At 42.0% G+C, this 27,713-nt stretch overlaps 1 protein-coding gene across 1 annotated transcript in view; it reads left to right on the top strand.

The window, feature by feature from the left end:
• DCC (DCC netrin 1 receptor) overlaps positions 1-27,713 on the top strand; it is a gene marked incomplete in the record, with an annotated part of 974,185 nt that overhangs the window by 834,166 nt on the left and 112,306 nt on the right. Inside the window, 3 exon segments of the mRNA XM_034774393.1 lie at positions 7,566-7,661; positions 11,391-11,629; positions 17,941-18,079. Of these exon segments, the coding sequence (XP_034630284.1) occupies positions 7,566-7,661; positions 11,391-11,629; positions 17,941-18,079 (474 nt within the window).

Consider the following 27,713-nt stretch of genomic DNA (forward strand, 5'->3'; position numbering starts at 1 on the left):
AATACATGCAAGAATTATATTACCCTTTTTCACAACTGTATCACACTGTTGACTCATTTTCAATTTGTGATCCACTATAATCTCAAGATCCTTTTCAGCTGTCCCACTGTCTCACCAGTTATTCCCCATTTTCTATTTGTGCATTTGATATTTCCCTCCTAAGTGTAGTACTTTCAGTTGTCTTTCTTGAATTTCATTTAATTGATATCAGACCAGTTCTCCAATTTGTCAAGTTCAACATGTTTGTGTTGGTGGTGGTGCACACTCAAGCTGCCTCAGAGGGAACTCCAAGAAGGCAGAATCCCTCCCTGGGCTTTCCAGCCTTCAGGAGAATCACATCTACTACAATATTCCTACAGGTAGTGCAGTGAATTCCCTTGGCATGCTTGACCAGCTCTGCATGGCCTTCACCATATCAATCTCAAAGAGCAGATGTATTGTGCATAGGGTAACTTACTATATCTTGTATCAGAGGGATAGCCGTGTTAGTCTGAATCTGTAAAAAGCAACAGAGGGTCCTGTGGCACCTTTGAGACTAACAGAAGTATTGGGAGCATAAGCTTTCGTGGGTAAGAACCTCACTTCTTCAGATGCAAGTAATGGAAATCTCTAGAGGCAGGTATATATCAGTGTGGAGATAACGAGGTTAGTTCAATCAGGGAGGGTGAGGTGCTCTGCTAGCAGTTGAGGTGTGAACACCAAGGGAGGAGAAACTGTTTCTGTAGTTGGATAGCCATTCACAGTCTTTGTTTAATCCTGATCTGATGGTGTCAAATTTGCAAATGAACTGGAGCTCAGCAGTTTCTCTTTGGAGTCTGGTCCTGAAGTTTTTTTGCTGTAAGATGGCAACCTTTACATCTGCTATTGTGTGGCCAGGGAGGTTGAAGTGTTCTCCCACAGGTTTTTGTATATTGCCATTCCTGATATCTGACTTGTGTCCATTTATCCTCTTGCGTAGTGACTGTCCAGTTTGGCCAATGTACATAGCAGAGGGGCATTGCTGGCATATGATGGCATATATAACATTAGTGGACGTGCAGGTGAATGAGCCGGTGATGTTGTAGCTGATCTGGTTAGGTCCAGTGATGGTGTTGCTGGTGTAGATATGTGGGCAGAGTTGGCATCGAGGTTTGTTGCATGGGTTGGTTCCTGAGTTAGAGTTGTTATGGTGCGGTGCGTGGTTGCTGGTGAGAATATGCTTAAGGTTGGCAGAAACAGTTTCTCCTCCCTTGGTGTTCACACCTCAACTGCTAGCAGAGCACCTCACCCTCCCTGATTGAACTAACCTCGTTATCTCCACACTGATATATACCTGCCTCTAGAGATTTCCATTACTTGCATCTGAAGAAGTGAGGTTCTTACCCACGAAAGCTTATGCTCCCAATACTTCTGTTAGTCTCAAAGGTGCCACAGGACCCTCTGTTGCTTTTTACTATATCTTAGCAGTATTCTCCGGGGCCAGATCTGAGTGCTTCCCATTATGAAGAAATTGCTCCTTATTTTACAGAGAGCATTCTTCAGATACACACACAGTTGTCTCACAGAGCAAAATCTTGAAGTAGGCAGTGACTCAGACGTCTTTGCTCAAATTACAATGGTGTAGCTTACTGAGTTGCTGCAGGTGCTGGGAAACCTTTGTTCCAAACCTGGACTCTGAACATCTCTTAATGCTTCAGACGTCCATGGCTTTTGTCAATCTGGTTTTCAACCTGCATTTGGCACTTGTTGTATTGCTTAATGATCTCTTTCTGGCAATATGTAATGCTGATGTCAGTAGATTTGTCAACATATGTTGATACTATTGGTCGTTGCATGTTATTGATTCACAGACCCAAATAGGAGCAGATTGGACTGCTTTTTGGTGACTTTTTCATTTCTCTCTGAAATAATTTTAGGTGATTGGTTTTCTGCCCTAAGGGCTCATTCATGTAGGATTCCACCTTATCACCCCCCCACCCCGCCCGTTCAATATATATATGGGGTTGTTAGTAGGGCTGAGGCCTGGGTTGAAGTGTTTTTAGTGTGCTGACAACACTCAGCTCACTCTCAATTTTATGGGACCCAAATGGTGCAGATAAGGTTCAATCCAGAGAAGACAGAAGTGATGTTGGCAGGCTGAGATAGGTAACTGGAAGATATGGAAAACAGAATGGGCCAGATTCTCAGGTTATGGCCCCTTTGTGCCACTTGAATGAGTCAAAGGAGCCGTAATTCTGCTGTGACTGTCCAGTAGAGCTTTCCTCGGCTGGAGGGGAACTCCCTCCTGTGCAGCTGGGACTTGCACCTCCACCCCAACTCTCGATTTAGAAGAGGTGGAAGATGGGAGAGGAGTTGTAAGTGGTTGTGGTGAAGCAGAACTCACTATAGCAATCCTTCACGAGTGAGGGGGGTCTAAGGACATTATGTCATGGGGCACAGCTTCAAATTTCCCTCAAGCAGCTCCTAAGTATCATCCAGGCAGCCCCCCTCAACTCATTACTTTTGCAGTTCGGATGCCTTATTAGAATCCTATTTCTTGTTAGATACTCATATGGCAGCCACGACCAAGATGGCTTTGTTTTAGCTGCATCTGGTCTGGAGATTACCTGCCCTTTCTGCAGACCTCACTACAATCCTCCAGGCCTTTGTCTTCCCAAGAGTAGAACATTGTAACAAGTGCTACACCGGACTACATCTTAAACCAACTTGGTACAAGAAGCTAGAGAAGGAGGTGACAGCCTACTTGTTAAGCAGGCTATCTTGTCAAGAGCACATTACACCAATACTCCTCAGGCAGAGTTCAAGGTTGTGGCTTTGATGTGTAAAGTTCATAATGACTTGTGAATTGCCTATCTGATAGACCCCCATTCTCCCGGTGCCTTACTGCCACAGTTGGGATTGGTGCAATTAGTGGAGTTAGAACTCCCTTGGTACAGGAGAAAAGGAGTTGTTGGCAGGGCATTCATTGTGGCTCTTCACTTGTAATTCACCTATATTATTATTTATTCGTTGTATTACATTAATATCTTCTAGTCCACAAAGAGCTTATGACCCTGTTTCTGACAAGACACAACAAAAGAGAGACATATAGTTGGAAGGTAACAGTAAAATGCATCTCACATAACAGTAAAATGGACACATTTTTCAGGGTAAGGAGAGACTCCATCTTTAGTCTGAAATATCCCAAAGGTATTGAGTTTAAGGGCACTCTTCAAAGCACATGTATTGGGTAAGCATTTGGGAAAAGTTGACATGCTGGGTAGCAGGGGACATTGGGAGTAGATTTGAATTGGGAGATTAGGGTTTTGTGGGAACTGAGGTGGGGAAAAATTGGTTTTGGCTTCTTGTACGATGGTTGCTGTTTTGACACTGGTGTTTTTGACTTGATTGGATTGTATTTTTAATTGTCAAAGGTGCCAAGTCTCATTTTAAATGTTTATATTTTAAAACCAAACTAAATGCAGAAATAAAAAACTCAGCTCCAGAGTGGCCCCATAAGTAATACAGTGGGTGCAATTTAAAAGGCAACATTTAGCCATGCAACAGTATTTGACTTTACAGCAGCGTCTCCTAGATTCAGACTAGGATGTAGCTCTGATATTGAGCTCAAATACCACAGCATTAGGGTCTAATAATAAGAGTTTCTGCTATAAACTGCTTGAAAGTGAAAGAGGAATAAAGAGACCCTGGTGTTTTGGTCAGTCACAGGATGACTATGAGCCACCATCATAATGTGGCTGTAACAAAAAATCAAATGTGATCCTAGGATGTTTGCCATGTTTTGTAGCTGTGTTGGTCCCAGGGTATTAGAGAGATAAGGTGAGTGAGGTAATATCTTTTATTGGAGCGACTTCTGTGGATGAGAGAGACAAGTTTTTGAGCTACATAGAGCTTTTGAGCTAACTTCTTCAGATCAGATGATGTTTAATTTTCATTGCAGGTCAGAACTAAAGAGCTCTGAGTAGCTTCAAAGCTTGTCTCTTTCACCAACAGAAGTTGGTCCAATAAAAGAAATTACCTCACCCACCTTGTCATCCTAGGGTTTATCAGGCAAGTTATTTCTAGTAGAGATAAATTAATACATCAAAAGAGGCACTGGTAAGACTTCATTTGGAAGACATTTCTGGTCACCCTATGACCAAGAAAGATACATTCAAACTGGAATAGTTGCAGAGAAGAGTTACTAGGATGAACAGGGGAATGCAGATCCTATTTTATGAATAGAGATTAAACGACCTAGGCTTGTTTAGCATAGCAAAATGAAGGCTAAGAAAGGATATGACTGATGGCTGTATCTGGGCGTAAACTCAAAAGAGAGGATGAAGACCTATTATTAATGTTATTTCTTATTTTTTTTTATATTTTTAAATGAGACCTAGTTTATTACTTATTGCCCTAGTTAGCAACAGACTTCACTGAAATACCTGAACTTTTCTTGTTTGTTACTTAAAGCCATAAATCTTCCCTTCACACCCAAATTTCAAACCAAGTTCTCTTGAAACGTGATCCATGTTTACTAATGAGACCTAGGAGCGGCGCCAGGGTTTTTGGTGCCCTAGGCGGGGATCCTTCCGCGCTCCCGGTCGTCGTCGGCAATTCTGTGGCGGGGGGGTCCTTCCGCGCTCCCGGTCTTCGGGCACTTCGGAGGTGGGTCCCGGAGCGAGTGAAGGACCTGCCGCAGAATTGCCGCAGAAGACCCGGAGCATGGAAGGAGCTCCCTGCCGCCAAATTGCCACTGAGGCCAACAAAATGCCAGCACCCCCCGCAAATCATGGCGCCCTAGGAGACTTCCTAGGTCCCCTAAGTGGAAGCGCTGGCCCTGATGAGACCCTCACCCAAATTAGTTGTGTGTGTGTGTGTGAATAATGGATGGTGGATAATCATTTAGCACTCGATGGACAGTTGTAAGGAAGAATGTGTTTGATGAATATAGCCTCTGTTTGTGGATTTTCTGTGAACAGATCACATTTTTCTGCAAAGAATTTGTTTGAAATTGTTTTCCAAATAATTCCTAGGAATAATTTTTGGTCAGTAGATTATTTGTGAGCAATTAATTTCAAGTAGTCAATATTGGAAGTTCAAGATGTGTTTTGATTAGATATGTAGATCACATGGTATGTTTCTTTTCAGAGAATAACTTGTAGAATCATACTGTAAAAGTTGCAGAATACCAGGCAATTTTTTTTTTATTATAACAACTACTATATCTTCATATAGAACCTAAAGATTAACAAAGTCAGGTATCCCTAAAGATTAGAAATCTAAGATAATAAGCTAGTGCATCGTGGAAATCACATGATTTTTTATATTATGTCTCCATGAATATTAAATAATTTCATCATGACAAATTATATTACAGTGAATACCAATTGAAGCAATAACCATGAAACAGTGTAGAGCATTATTAATGGATAATGCTCCAGTCATTCATTAGCCAGTTTTAAAAATTTAGCTCTTTTTGGAAATGAACAGGGCATCTACCTGAATATTAAACAAATAGTCACAGTTTCTGCTCAACATAATATTAATTACAAAATTCAGGGGTACTAGCAACACTATACAATACATTGTTAATTATTGTTATTTCATTCAGTATTTAGTATAATAACATTTATCATTCCTAACTCATTTAATATTAATGTGGATAAAGTATGTAATTCCACAGCAATTCCTTTGTAACATAACATTAATTCATGTCTTCTCACTTAAAGCATTTGTTTCTGCGAAATAAAGAATCTCAAGAAAGTGGTTCCCTATGTTTGGTCCATATGTGAGCATGCAGCATTCTTGGTTAAAATTTACATCAATATAATAACAACCAACTTCCCTACTGAAGAAAACGTGGCCCTCAAGCTATAACACGGGAACATGCAGGAGAATGTTTTATTTTCTTCTGAAAACAGTAGCAAAAAGCATTACGAAACTGACCTACTCTGTTTACTTTCTTTTCTTTTGGGGATATATTTAGAATATTCCTATTACAATCTATGACACATAACGGTATCCAAGAATATTCATGTTGCCAAAAGTTAATTCTTGTATGTCAGTATTTCTGTCCTCCACATCCCACACATTTACAGCATAGCCAGAATAGCTAGATAGCTTTGGATGTAAATTATAAATAAATGGAGATATCCTATCTCCTAGAACTGGAAGGGACCTTGAAAGGTCATCAAGTCCAGCCCCCCTGCCTTCACTAGCAGAACAAAGTACTGATTTTGCCCCAGATCCCTAAGTGGCCCCCTCAAGGATTGAACTCACAACCCTGGGTTTAGTAGGCCAATGCTCAAACCACTGAGCTATCCCTCCCCCCATGTATATCCCTGGATGATTAGTGGTCTTCATTAGTACAACAGTTAGTAAATTATAAATCTCTAACTGCACACCAGAGTGATATACAATGCCTGAGCTTCAAGTCAGGATGCCAGCATTATTCATATAGCTCAAGGCTTGATAAATGCTCAATATTAGTAAGATAAACAGTAGTAAAATAGCTATTACCAATGTATTTTCTGTCACAAATGAGTTAAGGAGTGAGATATACTCCTCATCAGCAAGATAGCAATTATAATGGTTTGTGAGTTGTTCAAATTTTGGTTCGGAACAAAATCTCCAGCAAAAAGGTGGTGGGGGGGGGAAGGAGGTAGAGGGCATTTAAAATGCACTGACATGCAAAAAACAAATCAGATATATAGTTAGTGATCTTAAAATTTTGGCCTCAAATCCTTCCCCAGATACCCAGCCTGAGTACCTGGGTGGTGAGCTGGGGACCTCATCAGGGATTGGGGAAAAGGAATGTTTCCAATTATTGAAATGGAATGGCAACCATAGCATCTGTCCTGACAACTTTCCTTCCATATAGGGGTCAGTGGATCCAATTCCTGATGTACTGCTAAATCCATGCTGCACAGTGACACGAAGCAAGACCCCATACAACATGCAGGGGGAGTATGATCTCCTGAATGAATCTCCATGTAGAGTTGTGCGTCAGTAGTTACTTCTTATAGGAGAAAAGGCTGAGCTTGCAGTCCTTACTCAGGCAAAACATTCATTGACTTAAATGGGAACTTTGATTAAAGACTGAGGTCTGGTCTATACTACCCGCCTGAATCGGCGGGTAGAAATCGACCTCTCGGGGATCGATGTATCGCGTCCCGTCGGGACGCGACAATCGATCCCCAAATCGGCGCTCTAACTCCACCAGCGGAGGTGGTAGTAAGCGCCGCAGAAAAAAGCGGCAGAAGTCGATTTTGCCGCCATCCTCACAATGGGGTAAGTCAGCTGCAATACGTCGAATTCAGCTACGCTATTCACGTAGCTGAATTTGCGTATCTTAAATCGACTCCCCGCTGTAGTGTAGATGTACCCTGAGAAAGGACTATAAGGTTGGCCCTAAATTAGAAGCCTGAATGGAATGAAAGCAAAAACGTGACAGCTTTCTAAGCAGCTCTACTAGCCATTGGCTTAGTTTGCACAAGCGTTCACTTAACATATTTTATTTATTTTTCATGAAAATGCTAATCCAGTCTGATTCAGAGCATTGATTTTAACAATGTGTGTTTTGCCTTGTTTGTTTTTGCCTGCAGAGCCAAGTTCCCATTATGTAATTTCTTTAAAAGCCTTTAACAACGTGGGTGAAGGAGTCCCTCTCTATGAAAGTGCCACCACTAGATCGTTGACAGGTGAGTTGGAAATGTTGATTCTTATTTTGTTCCATATCAGTTATCATTAGGCTTACGTACATATTAGGCAAACTGTTTTGGGAAGCCAATAAAGAAAAAGCTCTTCAACAGCCAAGTTTCTGCTAAAATAAATCAGGTTATTTTTTCCACCCCATTTTAAATGGTTGAACTACATGGCTATAAGATAATGAATTAATTACACTTTCCTGAAATATATTTTACAGCAGTAAATTTTCATTAGCTGATATAAAATAATGTAATGCTTGCACATCCGTTAGTAGTTTGATTGAGTTGGCTTGGGAGCAGCATGAATCCCAGAGCAATTTGAATATCTGAAGATCAGGTTAAAATTGTGGCTGCTGTCACAGATCAAGCACAGAATTTAATTATTTTCTGTATCTCTTATTATTTTTGCTAAGTTGAAATTAATTAATTAAAGCCAAGAACAGTCACAGACATAGATAGGGTCAGATAGCCAGGTCTCAGATAAAATGAAGGAAAGTATTGCAAACAATTAATGATGATATAAACTCACACAAAACAGAATACCCAGTATTAATCAGGCTACTCACTTACCATGCAACATTTTTTTCATAGATGTATTCTTGGCACAAAAAACAGGGTTCCACTAAGTTTAGGGTTCCGTTGGTCAAATTGGACCTTTGTGCATGTATAGGTTTTTGGGATGAGTGGGTGAGACTGCAGAGAGCTGATAACAAAAAGAATAAATACAAAAACAAAAATGATTTTCCTCTGGAGTAACACCATCATTTGGTAGTTTTTCCTTGTGTTTCACCCACCATGTTAAGAACTTCCTCAAAGGAAGGAAGCTTATGTCACTGAGAGCAAAAGGACCATTAACAGACAGACTGACTAGGGTGAACCATTAAGGATAATTAAATCAAATGGCAGCACTTTGGCTCCAAATGGAAAACCGTCCATTGTCCATATGTGTTTGTGAAGTATTCCCCTAAGAAATCTTGGAAAGTCCCAAAGGGGGGAGAAACATTCAGTGTAAAAGCAAAGGCAACTGTGAGATACCATATCCAGATGTAATACATAGCGGTGAGCACGTGGCTTCAACATTGTTAATATCACTTCTGATGTGGTATCTACAAGGGTCAGTTCTTCCTGCTAGGCATGTGAGATTATGTATGTGTCTTTTGAAATCTTTATTTGATGAACTTGGTTCAAAATCCATGTTTTGTTTTGCTTTTTTGTTTTTGTTTTTACCTTTTGTCCCGTATTGATGCTTAGATCAAGAATTATCTATGTGTAGCCTGTGGGGAATTTTTTTTTTATGTATGTATGTATGTATGTGACCTCTCAGAAATGAAATGTTATCCTGATGTGAAAAAGGTATGTCAAGCTTGGGTTCTACTTTGGTGACTTGACCAAGGACTCTATACAAGTACTGTATGCCACTTTGCAGTTTCTCTTTTACTTCTAAGAGCAGCTCTAACAAGGAGCTTCCTATCTAATCTCTTACCCTTCTGGATGTGGCTTCTGAAGTGAGTCAGTACCATTGGGTTATTCATGGAAGAGCATTTCAAAAACTACGTTCAGCAAAGTGAGAAACATTTTAGTTGAACTCCCTGAGTGGTTGTTGAACTGACTTGCCCTGAGTGAAAAAGAAAATTTAACTATTGTATTTATTTCAGTGCATAAGAATTGTATATATAGAAACAGATATAGAATTTTGTGTGTGTATAACATATAATCTCAAATGATGTGACAAGCAAAATAAGAATTAAAGGAAGCAGAAACTTTTTTATCAAAGGTATGCAATATCTAAATGACAGATGTCCGAACATGAACAGCAGCAAATAACTCTGTTTTGAAAAGCGGAGGAAGTGTTTAGGGACCTATTTTCAGACACCAAAGGATTATAGAAATTCCACTGTTTCTCAGCTAAGTGATGGCATGTTTCAAGAACTGAATTATCTTGATTGATTGAATCTAATCATTTATTTTGCTAGACCTAGTCTTTCTTCATAATCCTCTGTACAACAGACCTTCAGAATTCAGTATGTCACTATGGGGAAAGAAGAAAGATGCAATGTTTTATTTGCCAAAATACCAAATGTATATTACCTTACAGCATTAACTATGTAAGCAAAAAAGAAACAAAAATGAAAAGTGTTCATTATGTCACAGCTTGTAGACAAATCTCCTTGAAAATTTCAGTTTAGAACTGGGAATTGAAATCTTAAGAGTAGCAATATTCTTTGTGAATAGGCAAAGAAGTTTCAACCCAACCTGCTATGCAGAATGTCCAAATTCATTTTGGATCTGTAGGTGAACAACCAGATTGCTTTATTTCTCCAAGCATCAATGTTCAAGCTTCTAAAGAAGCTGATGATGAATGAAGCAGCAACAACAACAGCATTAAAGGGTTCATCTAGTTGCTCATCATAAATTTTAAACATGCTTTTCTCCTGTATTTTTTATTCCAAAGTCTGTGGCCTCCTGAAGTCCTAAATAATTAATTACAAAATTACAAAAAAAAAAAAAAAATGTGATCAAAGAGTGTCAGCAGTTTGAAATACATATAGAGCTGACAAACTGAAGTAAGATCAATCGGAAAATGTCAGATTAATTTGTGCTTTGATTAATTACATAGTCTGTTATTTTGCAAAAAAATATGGTTGTGTGTACTGTGTCATAATTACTGCAGCCTGAAATTTTTGGTTGGTAAAATCATAATCTTGTTTTTAAATTGCAAATATATATAGGTAACATTTTAATATAATGACTCTGCTCTGACCACATGCAATCCAATTCTTCTATCACGTTGCTGTAAGTCAGGGTTAATTCTGTTGAAGTCAATTCAATTACAATGAAGTGAGAAGAGAATCAGGCCCATGATGTTCTAGATAGCATTGGCTAACTGCCAAGTATGGCTTTCCAATATGGAACTGCATTTTTGGAAATGGAAGCAAACTTTTTTGTGTAATAAAACCTACCAGAGATTGCCTCTGTGTGTTGTGCTAACTTCACCTACCACTGCATACCATTATGTTCAGTCTATTGATCTGTCTGAAGGCAGCATGATCACCAAATGCATAAAAGAAGTGTGCTTATGTCTCGAGGAAACATGCTCCGAGATGAAAATAACAATCCACATATCCATACCTGGATGCACACATTTATCATGCTGGCATTATTAAATCAACAAATGTGGACCTCCATCTTAGCATTACAATTATGTTCTCTTTTGCCTGACAAATATTTAAGCAGATGTAGAAGTGCTCCTTTGAATAGCATTAAAAGAACAAAAGAAGCTGCAGAGAGAGAGAGAGAAAAGCATAGGTAACTCCTACACACATCAGAGTGTCTTTTAAAATGACACTATTTTGTGCATGTTTTTAATAATGTATCTTTTATGTATTTCAATTTTTTCTATCGCAAAGTAAATCATTTTAAAGAGAAACAATGCATTTCAACTTCATTTTGGAGCGAAGAAAAGAAAGCACACCTGGAAGTACTTGAACAAGCCATGCAAAATAATGTTAATTGCTAGTTAGCTTTATTTACAGTAATGTAAGTGAAATATTATATATATATTAAATTTTTCAATTAATGCCTCTCTTTCTGTTCTTCTCCTGTTCCCCTCTCATCATTTAACCCATTGTGATGTGTATCCACTGGTGATTGTTTTGTTTTGTTTTTGTTTTAACTGCTATTCATTTTTTTTTTTGAATGCTCACTTGCTGGTTTTTGACCCAGATCCCATTGATCCATTAGAAGTTGATTTTTATCCTTTGCTTGATGATTTCCCTACCTCAGTCCCAGATATCTCCACCCCCATGCTCCCACCAGTAGGTGTCCAGGCTGTTGCACTTACCCATGATGCAGTGAGAGTCAGCTGGGCAGACAACTCTGTCCCAAAGAATCAAAAGACTACTGAGGTTCGCTTTTACACTGTCCGTTGGAGAACCAGCTATTCTACAAGTGCTAAATACAAGGTGAAGTTATAAAGGGATATGAATTGATGATCTGTGATTTCTTGTGTTCATATTTTATTTGACAATAAGCTGAATCTACCTATTCAGTACTTCACTCAGGAAAAACTCCCAGTATAATCAATGGGAGATTTGTCCTGAATAGCAAGCATCTAATATGGTCACAAATATATATAGTTGGGAGTTTTTTTTTAAAGAGTATTTATTAGCCTGAAAATGCCACACTAAAAATCTAATTGTTTAAGATTCTGATCTTTAATTTTACATATCATATGTAAGTTAGCAAGTCATTGATTGGACAGCATAATGTCCAAGAATGAAACTGGGATGCCAATTTCAAATCAACCACACCATTGGAAAACCCTGCTTTATTATATTAGCAACAAACACTCAAAAAGCACCAGGTGAACAGAAAACGTCTCAATTTGGAAGTAGCCTGTAATATCCTACTGCCTGTAAATGAAAGATGTTTTCAAACACTAATGCCAACAAAACAATATAAAAATATATCTGGGATAGGAGAGAAAATAATAATAATAATTAATACTTAATAATGCTTGGCAGTTGTACAGAACAGAAAGTGACAATCACTAACGTGAAAAAATAAACTCTATCAATTTACATACTATGGTCAATTCATATACTGTCAAATATCAGAGGGGTAGCCGTGTTAGTCTGGATCTGGAAGTGGGTATTCACCCAAGAAAGCTCATGCTCCAATACGTCTATTAGTCTATAAGGTGCCACAGGACTCTTTGCAATTCATATACTGCATCTTATAATATCCAAATCACTCCTGGTGAACATGCTTCACCATTCCTGCCGTGCCATGTCATAATTACTGGTTAACTTTTCTGCCTATATGGGGCTATATTCTTGATCAACATGCAATTGTTCCCAATAGTTGCACATATACACTGCAAATATGTTCACCAGTAAGTGACTGGTCACCACCCCAGACATAACTCTCTAGTACAGATTGTTCCTATTATGATCACAGGGCCATTAGTGAGTAAATGAAATTGTGATTAGAAACATGTGGATTTAGGGATGGATTTTTAAAAAATATTTATGGAATTAGGGACCTAGGTGCATTTGAAAATCCCACTAGAGAATTATCTCCATCTTTCGACCCCTAAATACCTTTCAAAATCTGGTTCTTGTTCTTAGACTGAGCTGTATCACTGTGTCAGTGGATTTTGAAAGGAGACAAAATAATGGTGGAAACTTCTTTTTTCTCACTCCCCCTACTGGACATGATTTTTCTAGTAGTGACCATAACACATCTGCCAGAATTTCATTCAGTGGTCCTAACTTTCCTGTTGCTTACACTAGTTTTGCACTGGTGTAACCACTGCTTTTGATTTACACTAGTGTAAGAGAGAGGAGAATCAGGCCAGTTGTCTTTTAGCTGTAGATGCTGATGATCGTAAATGTCTTAAGAGTTACTAGTTAAAGGTGCTTAACTATATAACAGAACATCTTGAACATCTTTTCAAGTGTATCATAGAATGAGTGGTGTCACAATTACTATCATAGCTATCTCAACCACAGATAGCCCTGTTCTGGGCCACAGTGTTAAGCCCTAAGATCACCAAATTCTCATATGCTTATGTAGCATACACCACCAAGGGCTTGTTGGCAGTTTAGTAAGCTCCAGTGTAGAAGAATTAAGACTTCTGAAATAGTGTCGTTTTGTATTTTGATGTAATTATACCCATTGAGAGATTTATTCCCATTCTCAGTAAAATGTGGAATATAGTAGAACAAGCCATAGTTTTATTAATTTAGTTTCTATAGTAAGAGCAAGGATCCAAAGAGCACAACATTATTTATTGGGACCTTTAGACAATTATGAAATTGCCCACGTTGTCACTGTATGTTCATCACGTGCAGGCCCAGTGGAAAATTGCAGGTGCCAAAAAAATATATAAAGGTAGCTTTATTAGTGTCATCACAGTACAGACAGGTGACCAGACTTATGTAAAATGAGTTTAACAGGTTAACTATGTTTGCCTGAGACATCCCACCCTGTCATCACCCTGTTCCTTGCTGGGAAACTGTTAAAATGGATAAATGGAACTCATTGAAGAAACTAACTTATTACGGCACATAGATATAGGAAGGAACCCTAGGAATGGTCAAGGCTGGAAACAAAGGCTTAGGTCTAGATAAAATAACTATATGGGCAACCAAGCCTGATGGAAAAACTTAAGGTGGGATGATCATATAGGGTTATTTTTAATGAACCGGACAACAAAAGAGCTGACTCATGTTGATTCCAGCTGGAAGGAGAAGTATGGAAATTAGAGTTGATCTGGAACTCAAGACCGTCTCCAAATCTGCTTTTTTTTCCCATTTTTATTGGGGGATGAAGAGTCTGGGCTTTTTGTTTGTTGGTTGGTTTGGTTTATTTTTTTAGTTTAGCCAATCTGTAGCTGAAATGTTGTGAACTAGTTGTCACAGTTGTCACAGTTTCCAAGTAACTGCATCTGTATCCCCTCCTCCATGGTCCACTTTAAAGTGACCACTCAGGCCTACAGTCTCCAGTGTGCACCTGTCTCTGGGCAGGGACCCTTGTCCCAGTCCCTTCTGCCTGGAGGATTTAAGGCTCCACAACTCCCTGCCTTACACTCTGATACCCCAGAAAGCCACTCTGCCTAAAGCCACTCTGCCTCAGAGAGAAAGCCACTCTGTTGCTTTTTCTCTGAGGGCTATGAACAGTGTATTGCTAACAGTTACACATTACCACACAGCTCTCTCTAGGCAAGCACATTTATTCTTACAGTAAAAGCATTAAGAGAAAACATACAAAAACCAATAAGTTCCTATCTGCATGCGAAAAGCGTAGCAGAAGTCACCCATCAATCTTCTGAGGCCCTAGCAGGGCCAAAGTCTTTCCAACCTGCAAGGGTTGGGGCCCTTGGACAGAAAGTCCTGACCATTAGCTGGATCAGAATGAAGGCCCTGAGTCAATTTAAACACAGCTTTTTTAATGCCAAAAGCCATGTATTTGTCTCTTAGTCTCTGGAAAATCCAGATTGAATCTCCCCAGGGAGTGGTACCTCTCTGGATGAGTTTACATTGTGAGTGATTCACCTTAATAATTCCCCCTCCTCTCAACCCCCCCCCCCTGCTATTTTAGTTCTTGAAACAACTCCGGTAACACTCCCCTGTGGAGTAGAACACGGTCAGACATACAATCCCTGGCCCACAGGGATTGTATGAATACAATGTTAATACAATAAAAAGCAAAAGAGGGTCCTGTGGCACCTTTGAGACTAACAGAAGTAATGGGAGCATAAGCTTTCGTGGGTAAGAACCTCACTTCTTCAATGTTAATACAATGTTTCCCCCAAAGATGCTGCATACAGTTGCAATATCTCTCACACTAGTCTGTTCCTTTGTTATTCCCAGGTCAGCCAGAAGCAGCAATCTCGCAACTTTACTTTTAATAAAAAAAGTCACAATGAATGTATGTTCACTCAAAGCCTATTTGGTCCAGAATATGTTCAACCCCAGCCTGTTTTCCAAACATTTTGGGCAGGTCTACACTACAGCCTAAGTCAATATAACTTATGTTACTCAGGGGTGTGAAAAAGACTCTCCCCTCCCCACCCCGAGTGACACAAGTTTTGCGCTGTCCACACTGGCGCCATGTTGGCGGGAAATGCTCTACTGCTGACATAGCTTCTGCTTCTCGCCAAGGTGGAGTAATTATGCCAGTGGGAGAGCACTCTCCCATCGGCATAGCGTGTCTTCACCAGATGCACTACTGGGGCGCAGCTGTGCCAGTGTAGTGCTGTAGTGGAGACCTGTCCTTTGTTTTATTCCTGTCCTTTCATCCTGAGCACGTGAAATATCTGAGCAAGTTTGAAAAAAATAAAGTTTAATTTCTATAGTGTTCTTCTTCCTCTTCCTCTTCTTCTTTCCTATTTGGGGTCGGCGGCTTTTATAGCCTTTTTCCGGAACTCATGATAGTATGCCTGGCTGTCATGCAAATTGGTATCCATAAAGTCAGCTTATATCTAGTCCAAATACTGAATCTTTGGCCTCTCCCTTAGTCATCTTCCATCAACGATCATTGCAAGAGCCATCCTACCAATATAACTCTGATTTCTACACTGCTGTCTGTAAGATTTAGCTTCCTTCAGTCATGCTGTATAGTACCTTATTCCACAAATAGTCCCACTTACGTCAGTGGCCTACTTATGGTGAACAGTACGTCCCACCACAGTGAAATCTATCCCATAGTTAAAAACCTCATGCTAATAGTCAAATTTTGCCACTTTTACTCCATGAGTTGACACCTTGATTTCACCGAGTGGGGGACTACTCAATGGGTGAAATCCTAGTCTCAAAGAAGTCAACTGCAAATCTCTCATTCTCTTGCATAGGGCTAGGATTTCTCCCATTGAGTATAAAGATGACGGAATTTGGCTCTGAATACAGAAGCTTCTTTGTTTAACTGCTGTGCTAAGCCTCAGTGTGAATGCTTGTGGAGTAGCAAAGCAAAGTCGTATTCTGCACTGTCTTGGAAGCTAATTGTAACATATTAAAAGATATAACTTGCATCTTTAGGGCTGATGATTAATGTCAACACGAGGGTGACATTATTGGTGAATACCAGAGAGCTGCATAGTTCCAAACACATCCTACCAAACAGTGAAAAAGGTTCCATTCTGATGACGAAAGTCAGAAGTTTTGCATAATTGGGCATAAATTTCACTCACCCTCTCCAGTGGCTCAGGCATCATTTGGTCGATTTTAGGCCATCAGCTATATCACACAAGTTAAAGATTTATGGCTCAGTTAAATGAGCGGAGATTGCATGTTACACTGGATGTGGCATGCGCTCAAGTCTCATTGCTGTGAGTGGACACGGAAGATGCTCAGCACCTCACTGGAAGTGCCTAACTCTTCAGAAATTGGGCCCAATATGATGGGGTTCCATAATGCTCTGAAAGTACAGATTTGGTTTCATTCAATTTTCACCAGTTTTATCCTGCAATTTTCCTCTGGCTCTACTCATGTGATAAAAATGTGCTGTGTCTCTTAAGTCATTCCTTAGAACAGGCTGAGATCAGGTAAATCTACATTATAAAAATGTAATATACACATCAATATTAGTTTATATACCTGTTCTCAACATACTGTAGTGAACCAGATAGATAAATAAAGCATATTTAAAATATAATTCACAACAAAATGCATATTCAAACAAGCAAAAATGCAAGATTTAACAGTTCTAGTTTTTATAAGAAATTAAATACATATTCATCCAAGAAACTTAGAAAGACCAGAGCACCTTAGTTAGAACCATTCGCCTTCCTCCGCAGCATGGGGCAGGGATCGCTAGCAGGAGGGTTCTCTGCCAATTGAAGTCACCAAAACACAGGATTTGGGGACTTCATCAGCAGAGTCAAGGGAAGGGTAGGGACGGTTTTGTGGCCTGCAGCATGCAGGGGGTCAGACCAGATGATCATAATGGTCCCTTCTGACCTTAAAGTCTATGAGTCTATGAGTCTAGTCAGAAAATATGTATTTGTAAACTTCCATTAAAGACCACTAAATGTTTTTTTTGGGGGGGGGAGGGGTCAGGGGGGTGATATAATATGAAAGGGACACAAATTTTAAGTCAAAAATTCTTTTAAATGCAACATTAAGATTGTGGCACCGAGCAAAGCAGCCCAATAATGTGAGTCTTTAACTTATGTAAAAATTTGTGCATAAGGGCACAAATGGAGGACACAGTGTCAGCTTCCATTTTATTCTCCTTGCATTTGAAAGATTGTATCACAAATTCCTTTGTGTGGAAAAACAGGTTGTGGGGAGGAGCATCTCCATAACTTAATGATCTGTCTAAATTATAGAAAGCAAGTTTACTATCTTATTTATAGCACACCTCTATTTTGATATAACGCTGTCCTCAGGAGCCAAAAAGTCTTACCGTGTTATAGGTGAAACTGCATTATATCGAACTTGCTTTGATCCACCGGAGTGCACAGCCCCGCCCCCCCCGGAGCACTGCTTTACCGCGTTCTATCCGAATTCATGTTATATCGGGTCGCGTTATATCGGGGTAGAGGTGTACTAATAATAGTTCCACTCAAATATATGCTACGGTGTCAAGTCTATTTCTGTCCTCAGAAAAGTATGCTTACAAAAAGAATTTAGTGTGACTGTATTATGCTCTTCCATTTTCTCTGTTATATGGAGAAAGTGTGTATGGAAGTTAGTTTTCTAGGATTGCATTTTTCAAGTTTTACTTGCTTAAACATATATTTGTTTTCCTCTTTTCCCCCCTTTTGTAGTCAGCAGATACAACAGCTTTGAGCCATAGTGTAATAGGCCTTAAGCCAAACACTATGTATGAATTCTCTGTCATGGTAACAAAAGGTCGAAGGTCAAGCACGTGGAGCATGACTGCACATGCCACAACATATGAAGCAGGTATGTCTAGATATTTTGATAGCTTTAAAAAAGTGATTTTGTTTCAAGATGCCCATATTAGTAAAAGATATTTAGGAATCTGGAACTGACTAAATATATTGAAATTACTGAACTACTGCTGATATAGTTGGTATCATTGTCAACTTTCATGCCAGCAAAACAAATCAACAGTGTATATTAAAAGCTAAATTTCTTTTCTACACTTTTTTCTATGCGCAACGAAACAGCAGACATTTAATTCTCCTCTAAAGTTACTCAAAGCTAAGATGTTGGAATTTAGTAAATGGCATGTTTCTAATAATATGGATCATAAATACAATGAGCTTCAAAGATCTTTTTCATTAATGATGTGACCTAGTTGGTATTCAGTTTTCAAAGAAAACTGAAATCCGATGGCAGCTTTGTTAGTCTCTCTCATTTATTAATTTATAAAAGGCTACTTGTACTGGCTCAAGTGTGCGTGATTCTGTCCTAGCCCTCTAGTGCCTCTGGGAATGGATCAAGTACTGATGCCAGCTAATAGAGGTTCTTTTTGGCTGAAGAGGTGAAGATGCTTTTGAAGCCAAAGGCCCACCGTTCTATTCACTATATTGTATATGTGCAGTTCTGCGGGCTCTGGAGGTGTCTGTATGTGGACATTACATAGATGGATTAAAGATCTTGAATTGGAGTTACAGCAGCTGGTACAGCTACAAAATTAAACAAAAAATGTACAACGAAGTTGAGCAGGCTCTTCAAATTGCATGTTATTTACAGATACAAACTTTCTACCTGTAGAACTTCTTGTCTCATGTAAGAGGCTCCCTGCCTGGATGGATGAGGCTCCTTGGATGACACCAGGGTTTAAATTCAGCCAGAACCCACCAGAATGGAGCTCTAGTAAATATTTTCAAACCTGTGGGAGCCCCGGGGCTTAGGGCTTCAGCCCCATGGGAAGCACCGGGGCTGGAGGCTTAAGCCCCAACATGCGCCCTCGGGATTGAAGCCCCAGTACCCCCCTTATCCCCTGAAGGACAAAAGCCTACAGTCCCGAGCCCAGAATGGGAATGAGAATTTAAGCCCTGGATGACACCCCCATTATCTTCACCTCTTTCGTATTCAGGCCCCTACTAGTCACCATTATTCTTCCTCTATTATTAGAATTATTATTATATCGTTGAATAGATATTAGGCATAGTAATAGACCCAGGCCAGTTGGGTCCAGCAGAATAGCAAAAGGCAGACATACTGGCCACTGGATTAACAGTTTTCTGTTCCCTGATTGACCAGAGTAGGGGCTGCTCCAGGCTAATGAGAACACCTGACTCCAGTTAACCTGCAAAGAGTCAGGTGAGGCCATTAAGCTAATGTGACCACCTGACTCTAATTAAGGTCCCACTGATACTATAAAAAGGGCTCACTCCAGTCAGACAGAGGAGAGCCAGGGAGCCAGAGGAGAGGAAGTGCGGCTGAAGGACTGGTTAATGAAGACACCCTCAAGTTATTGATAAGGGAGCCCTAAGGTAAGGGAGAAGCAGGAGAGCTGTGGGGAAGTGGCCCAGGGAAATGTAGCAACTCTGGCAGTGAAAGGTTGGCTGCCAACAGCTGCTACCATTAGGGTCCCTGGGCCGGAACCCAGAGTAGAGCATGGGCCCGGGTTCCTCCCAACCCACCACTACAGGAACACCTCCTGGGAGGGGAAGTCAGGCCTCTGTCAGGACAGGAGGCTAAACTGTTCTAAAACAAGCCCTAGGGACAACAGAGACTGTGGGAATTCTCTCACCAACCTCCTTGCTGGCTTATGATGAAAAGGGCTCAGTAGATTGTAACCCCGGCCCTAGAGAGAGAAGGGCTGTGTGGAGGGTCACAGAGAGCCACTGAGGCTAGCATATACCGCCTAGAAGCGCAGGACCCACGGGGACAAGGTTAGAGCTCTGCCACAACTGGTGTCAGGGGTGGGACCGTGATTGTTCACAGCGTGGCGGAACAAAGAGGTTTTTACTAAAAAAAAAAAAAAAGTGCACTGGGGTTTTTGGTTTGGAGTTTTTGTTTGTACCACCATGGAGGAGGTGGTGAGAGCACTGGTGGAAGCCACAGCAGCCCAGCAGGAGGCAACCCGGGCTCAGGCGGTGGGGCAACAGAAGTCCATGAGGTTACAGCAGGAAACCAACCAATTATTAATGAGCCAGGCGACCCAAGATCGAGCCCTCCTGCGCGAGGTTTGGATCAACTGAAGATCCTCACTCCCAGGCCCGGGGGTCCAATGGGACGCGAACCCTGAGGGCCACCTCTTGTCTGCCAAAGATGACGGCAGACGATGATATAGAGACATGTCTCCTCTCATTTGAAAGGACTGCTCAGCATGAGGCGTGGCCCCTGGAGCAGTGGGCCAGCATTCTCGCCCCTTTTTTGTATGGAGAGGCCCAGAAGGCCTACTTTGATCTGCCCACTGAGGATGCCGCTGACTATTCCTGGCTGAGGGCAGAGATCCTAGCACGATCTGGGGTGACGGTAGCAGTACAGGCCCAGAGGTTCCAGGAGTGGAAATACAGGGAGAACAAACCTCCAAGGTCCCAACTATTTGGACCTCATACACCTCGCTCGGAAGTGGTTACGGCCCGAGGCATGCAGCCCAGAGGAGATTTTAGAGACTTTGGTCATAGACCATTACATGCGGGGACTGCCACCAGATCTCCGCAAATGGGTATGCCAGAATGATCCATCTACCTACAATGAAATGATCACATTGGTGGAAAGATGGATGACAGCCAGGGAATTAACCCAACTACCCAAGGAAGGCCCCTCACGAATCAAACACTCGACCTCGACCGCAGCAGGTCAGGCGGCCAAACCCCCAGGAAGTCCTAGGTGGAAGAAGAGGGAGGTCGAAAACCAGTCAGGAACCCAGAAGGAAGAGGAAGGCCTAAGTGGGGAGAACCCTGGGACTAAACCCCCTAACCCACGTGATTGGGAGTGACTAGAAGCAATTATAGGTGTTATGGGTGAGGGGAGTTGGGGCACATAGCTGCCCAGTGCCCCAATGTCATAGAGCCAATGCAGTGTAACCTGGGGAACGGGGCAGACCCATGTAGCCTACTCAATATTGTAGGGGTCGCAGTCACCCCACATAAATATACAAGGCAGGTAAAGTTGAATGGGGTAGAAACCATGGCACTCATAGACTCGGGGAGTGCTATCACTCTAATTTTGGGTAAATTAGTGAAGCGCAGCCAGTTAATGCAGGCCAAGCGTATGGGGGTAACCTGTGTCCATGGGTCTGTTAGCTACTACCCCATCATACCAGTAAAAATTGAAATTCAGGGAAATGTCACCGATGTGAAAGCTGGGGTAGTCCCAAACCTCCCATACCCTTTGCTCATAGGTAGAAATTTCCCCGGGTTTGGAAACTTGCTTCCACCAGAGGAATTGGAGGGAGAGGAGCTCCCCGAACTTCAGGAGGCTTCCGCGGTAGAATGTAACCTCCCATTTTTCGCGGAAATGTCCCAGGAGCTATTCCCTGTTCCAGGGAAAGGCAGGAAAACCAAAAGAGAAAGAAGGGTGGCCAAGGCCTTGGGTACCCGAATCCTGATACAAGGACAGAGGGTTGCCTGTGTAGGCAGACGTACATGGGCAACTGATGGGGAGGGCCCAGAGACAGAGGAGGGGTCAGAGACCACTTCCAACCCCAACCTCACGGAGCCAGCCGAGAGGGCAGAGACAGATCCCTCAGAGTTCGGGCTGTTAAGCCCAGAGAGAGAGACTTTTGGACGGGACCAGGTAGAAGACCCAAGGTACGAGAACGCCAGGAAGGAAGTGGCTGAGATAGATGGGGTACCCATAGAGGGAAAGGCCCGGGGGGCAGAGCCTTATTTTGTAATCAAGAGGAATCTCCTATATCGGGTTGTGCAAATGCAGGAGCAAGAGGTACACCAGCTCCTAGTCCCCTGGAAACACCAGAAGGCAATATTAATACTCGCTCACAGTCACCTTTTTGGAGGGCACTTGGGAGAGGAGAAAACCCAGGCGCGAATCTTACGCAGGTTCTTCTGGCTGGGGGTACATGAAGACATCTGGCGGTACTATGCCTCTTGCCCCGAATGTCAACTGCACAGCCCTCGTCCACATCTAAGAGCTCCTCTGGTACCCCTGCCGATCATCGAAGTTCCGTTCGAGCGGATCGCCATATATCTTGTGGGGCCGCTAGAGAAAACGACTCGAGGCCACCAGTATGTGCTTGTCATCCTAGACTATTCAACCAGGTACCCAAAAGCTGTCCCCTTACGAAACACAGCTTCCAAGAGCACTGCCAAAGAATTAGTGGCAATCTTTGCCCGGGTAGGGCTACCAAGAGAAATCCTCACAGACCAGGGAACACCATTCATGTCCAAGTTCATGAAGGACTTGTGTTTCCTGCTCCATGTCCAGACCCTGCGGACCTCAGTTTACCATCCACAAACCAATGGTCTGGTGGAAAGATTTAACCAAACCCTTAAGGCCATGATAAGAAAGGTGGTAAGCAAAGATGGGAAAGATTGGGACAACCTACTACCATACCTCATGTTCGCCATCCGTAAGGTCCCCCAAGCTTCCACCGGATTCTCCCCCTTTGAGCTGTTGTATGGACGTAACTCCCGAGGCATCCTGGACATAGCCAAGGAAATTTGGCAGGAGGAACCCAGTGCGGCGAAGAATGTAATAGAACATGAACTACGGATGAGGGACCGGATAGCCCGGGTCACTCCCATAGTGAGGGAGCCACTGGAGAAGGCCCAAGAGGCCCAGAGAACGTACTACAACCATCAAGCCAAGCTTCGTCAGTTTCAACCTGGTGACCGAGTAATGGTACTGGTACCCACGGCCGAAAGTAAGCTGTTGGCCCAGTGGCAAGGGCCCTATGAAATAGTTGAACCTATAGGGAAAGTAAATTACAAGGTGCGACAACCAAGATGTCGAAAAGTAGAGCAGATATACCACATCAACCTTCTGAAACCATGGCATACGCGAGAGGCGTGCACAGTGGTTCAAAAAGAGCTGCACCCAGGGAACAAAAACCCTGAACAAGTGAGGGTGTCCCCCGATCTAACGACAGCCCAGAAGAAAGAGGTAACTGAGATGATTGTCCAATATCAAGAGGTATTCTCGACAAAGCCGGGTCGCATAACTGGGACATATCACCACATCATCACAAACCCTGGGGCCAGAGTAACTATGAGGCCCTACCGGGTGCCAGCAGCCAAAAGGGAAGAAATAAAAGTGGAAGTCAGGAAAATGCTGGAGATGGGGATCATTGAAGAATCCCACAGTCAGTGGTGCAGCCCAATAGTGTTGGTGCCCAAACCTGATGGCACCACAAGGTTCTGCAACGACTTCCATCGACTAAACAAGATATCCCAGTTTGATGCCTACCCTATACCCCGCACAGATGAACTAGTGGATCGTCTGGGGAATGCCCAATACTTGACAACCTTAGACTTGACAAAGGGGTACTGACAGATTCCCCTAGCTGAAGATGCAAAGGAAAAGACAGTGTTTTCTATGCCACAGGGTCTCTTCCAATATACGGTCCTCCCCTTTGGACTACATGGGGCTCCAGCTACCTTTCAGCGCCTCATGGACAAGTTATTATGCCCCCATACCAGTTATGCTACTGCCTACTTGGATGACGTGGTGATTCATACCCCAGACTGGGAGACCCACTTGGAAAAAGTGGGGGCGGTCCTTGATACCTTCCAGCGAGCTGGCCTTACGGCGAACCCTGTTAAGTGAGCTGTAGGATTCACGGAGGCCAAATATCTTGGCTACGTGGTAGGAAAAGGTCTGGTAAAACCCCAACTGAATAAGGCCTTGGCCGAGTCGTAAGAAGCAGGTCCGAGCATTCCTAGGGGTGGTGGGGTACTACCGCGTTTCATCCCCCATTTTGCTACAAGGGCAAGTACCCTAATGGACTTCGTGAAGGCCCATTGTCCTGGTCCAATCAGATGGTCCGATGCAGCAGAGAGGGCATTCGCGGACCTACAGACTGCCCTCTGCAGTAACCCCGTATTGATAGCCCCAGATTTCACCAAGGACTTCATCCTATAGAGAGATGCATCCGAGGTAGGGTTAGGGGCCATCCTGTCACAGATGGTTGGGGAGGAGGAACACCCAATTCTCTACCTCAGTAGGAAACTCCTTCCGAGAGAACAAAAATATGCAGTGGTAGAGAGAGAGTGCCTCGCCGTAAAATGGGCCATGGAAACGTTGTGTTATTACCTGCTGGGGCACAGATTTATCCTTGTGACTGACCAAGTCCCTCTTCGACGGATGCAATGGAACAAGGAAAAGAACACAAGGGTAACCAGGTGGTTCTTATCCCTCCAACCTTTCCAGTTCTGCATAGAGCACAGAGCAGGGAATCACCATGGCAATGCTGATGGCTTATCACGCGTACACATGTGGCCTCCCAAGCTGCCCAACCCCTTGGTGTTGAGCAGGGGGGAGGGATATGTGATAGACCCAGGCCAGCTGGATACAGCAGAATAGCAGAAGGCAGATATACTGGCCATTGGATTAACAGTTTTCTGTTCCCTGACTGACCAGAGTAGGGGCTGCTCCAGGCTAATGAGAACACCTGACTCCAATTAACCTGCAAAGAGTCAGGTGAGGCCATTAAGCTAATGTGACCACCTGACTCTAATTGAGGCCCCGCTGATACTATAAAAAGGGCTCACTCCAGTCAGACAAGGAGAGCCAGGGAGCCAGAGGAGAGGAAGTGCGGCTGAAGGACTGGTTAATGAAGACACCCTTAAGTTATTGATAAGGGAGCCCTAAGGTAAGAGAGAAGCAGGAGAGCTGTGGGGAAGTGGCCCAGGGAAATGTAGCAACTCTGGCAGTGAAAGGTTGGCTGCCAACAGCTGCTACCATTAGGGTCCCTGGGCCGGAACCTGGAGTAGAGGATGGGCCCGGGTTCCCCCCAACCCACCACTATAGGAACACCTCCTGGGAGGGGAAGTCAGGCCTCTGTCAGGACAGGAGGCTAAACTGTTCTAAAACAAGCCCTAGGGACAACAGAGACTGTGGGAATTCTCTCACCAACCTCCTTGCTGGCTTAAGATGAAAAGGGCTCAGTAGACTGTAACCCTGACCCTAGAGAGAGAAGGGCTATGTGGAGGGTCACAGAGAGCCACTGAGGCTAGCATATACCGCCTAGAAGCGCAGGACCCACGGGGACAAGGTCAGAGCTCTGCCACAGCATTAAGGATTATATGTAGCTGCTGGCCTCAGATGCTCAGTGGGGTCTCTCAGGAATACAACTATGATGGCTACTTCAGACTCTGAGGAAAAGTATTGCTTGGGTAGCAGTCATGTAATATTTATTGTAAGATAACACCTCCAGGAAGCTGAATGAACATCTATTAATAGGGCTGTAGAGTTAGGAGGTCTCTGGCTGGGACCTTTATTTCTGTCTGCAAAGAAAAGGAAGCTAAGGAGCTTGACAGGAGCTCCTGATGGGAGGCCCCTGTCAGAACAGGTCTCAACCTCTCTATTTTCCTTCTACTCTGTTCTCCCTTAAAAAAATTGAGAATGATACCTTTTCTCTCGGTTTTGTTTTTTAACTGTCATATAGATATTAATGGTGAAGTGTATCCCAAAGTACAGAATTCTATTGAATGGATAAAAGCAATGCTCTACAGCAGTGATATTCACACTGAGGCTTGTGAAACACAAGTGGCTCTTTAAAGTGTCTCCTGAGGTTCTTTGCAGTACCTGATATTAAAGCACTGTGTGATTTTAATTATTAATCAATTTAAGTTATTAACCAGTCAGGATGCTTTTACTATGTTATTAACCAATTAAGTTATCAAATTGCACTCCGTTATTCACTTATTTGCTGTGAGAATAATATGTATAAAATATATAAATGAAACAATTAATTCACACTATTGTGGTTCTTTTGGGTAATGTTGATCACTAATTTGGCTCCTGAACCACTGAGGTCTGAGTATCAGTGCTCTACAGAATTATTAGTATTTTCTATTAAATTCTATATGTGTTTAGAATAAATTATTCATCTTCCCTCCTTAAGGCTCTTTGGAAGAATTGCTTTTGAGTCAAGCCAATGAGCTGCCTCGCCTCAGCATAGGGAGAACCACAGAATCTAAACAGGGAGAAGAGCAGGCAGGGAGTTTCTTAAATGAACTTACAAAACTTGAGTTCTCTGGTTCACTGTTTTTGTTTCATTTTGTGTTTTGCCCTCTAGAGTAGGCCAGTCTTTCTTCTGAATAGGTAGGCCTTCTGCAGAGCTGGTAGATCTTCCACAAACTGAGTGGCTCAGAAGACTGCAGATATACTGTGCTGGATAGTTCCCAAACTGTTCAGTTACCTTATTGGATTTCCCATGCTCAATAAAAAGTGTATCCATAGCTCTGAGTATGATATTTTCCTTTTTAACTGACTATTGATTCTAATATATAAACTTAGAAGGCTGTGTAATATGTGTGATTATTTTCTGTGCATGACAAGAAACAGCAAAAGTACAATGGTTAGAACTACAAATCAACATTTACCAACAGATGTCAAATGTGGAGATGTCTGCTGGTAAATATTGACTTTTTAATGGCAACTGCTGAACACATCAGTTGTTTCTCAGAGGGAAACTCAGTGGAAATATATGTATCTTTAGATTTTCCTGTATGGTTGACATACAATTAATTAAACTGGAGATGCAGCTGCATTAACTAAAGAGTTCCTGTATTTCTGATCTTTATTGCCTATTTTGTACCCATTCTGTATGTGTAAGTTCCCTTAATGAAGAATGTTCATATCGATGGTCATATAAAATTCTGTAGAGACCAGCAACATGGGGTGGAACAAAAGTGTTTACGCACAATACAAACGCAATGATCAGAGCCAAATTTTGGCCCTGGATATACCCTCATACTTCTCACTGACTTCAGTGGGAGTTAATGAAATCTGAGAGCAAGACTTGGTCTTTTAATTTTACTCTCAATTCCTTATGTTCACAATCTGTTGAATTCCAGAACCCAAACTTCAGCTCTTCAACAGAAATTGATGAGCCAATGTCATAAACAGGCTATTAGTTGAATGTTTTTTATGAAGCACAACCCACTAGAGACTATTGTTATTGTACTAATTTTCCTAGTTAAGTGCGCAGGCATGTCATACTGTAAATATCTCTAGGTTAAGAGATTTCTTGAAGAACTAAGATTGTGCATTGTGTGCCTAATTTTGGACATCCTTGTTTGAATATTTTGGCCCTACTAAATAGAGTGATGAAAAATCTTAAAATGACCAGGCTCATCTATAAGGAAACCCAATGGAACAGTTAAAGTTAGCATCCAATAGCCATTAGGCCTCAGCCAAAACATCAGAATGATCGTCTCACCTATTTATCAATGAATCAATATTAATTATAATGTGAGCTTCCTTTTTACATCTTTCTTGATTGTTTTGGATCCTTTTTTTGAATAGGGTCATTTGACACATTAATTATAAGGTTAGCTGATCAGTATTCTGTTGAATCCTGTATTCAGTATTCTAATAATCCTTTCTTTATTAAGTGTGTGGTTGTTCATTTGTTTTATGGTGTTTAGAACCATTATATATTTTTCATTTTGGGTCAGATGTTCAGTTAGAACCTTTGTTTAATACAGAT

The sequence above is a fragment of the Trachemys scripta genome, chromosome 6, assembly GCF_013100865.1.
Source record: "Trachemys scripta elegans isolate TJP31775 chromosome 6, CAS_Tse_1.0, whole genome shotgun sequence".
Taxonomy (NCBI): Eukaryota; Metazoa; Chordata; order Testudines; family Emydidae; genus Trachemys; species Trachemys scripta.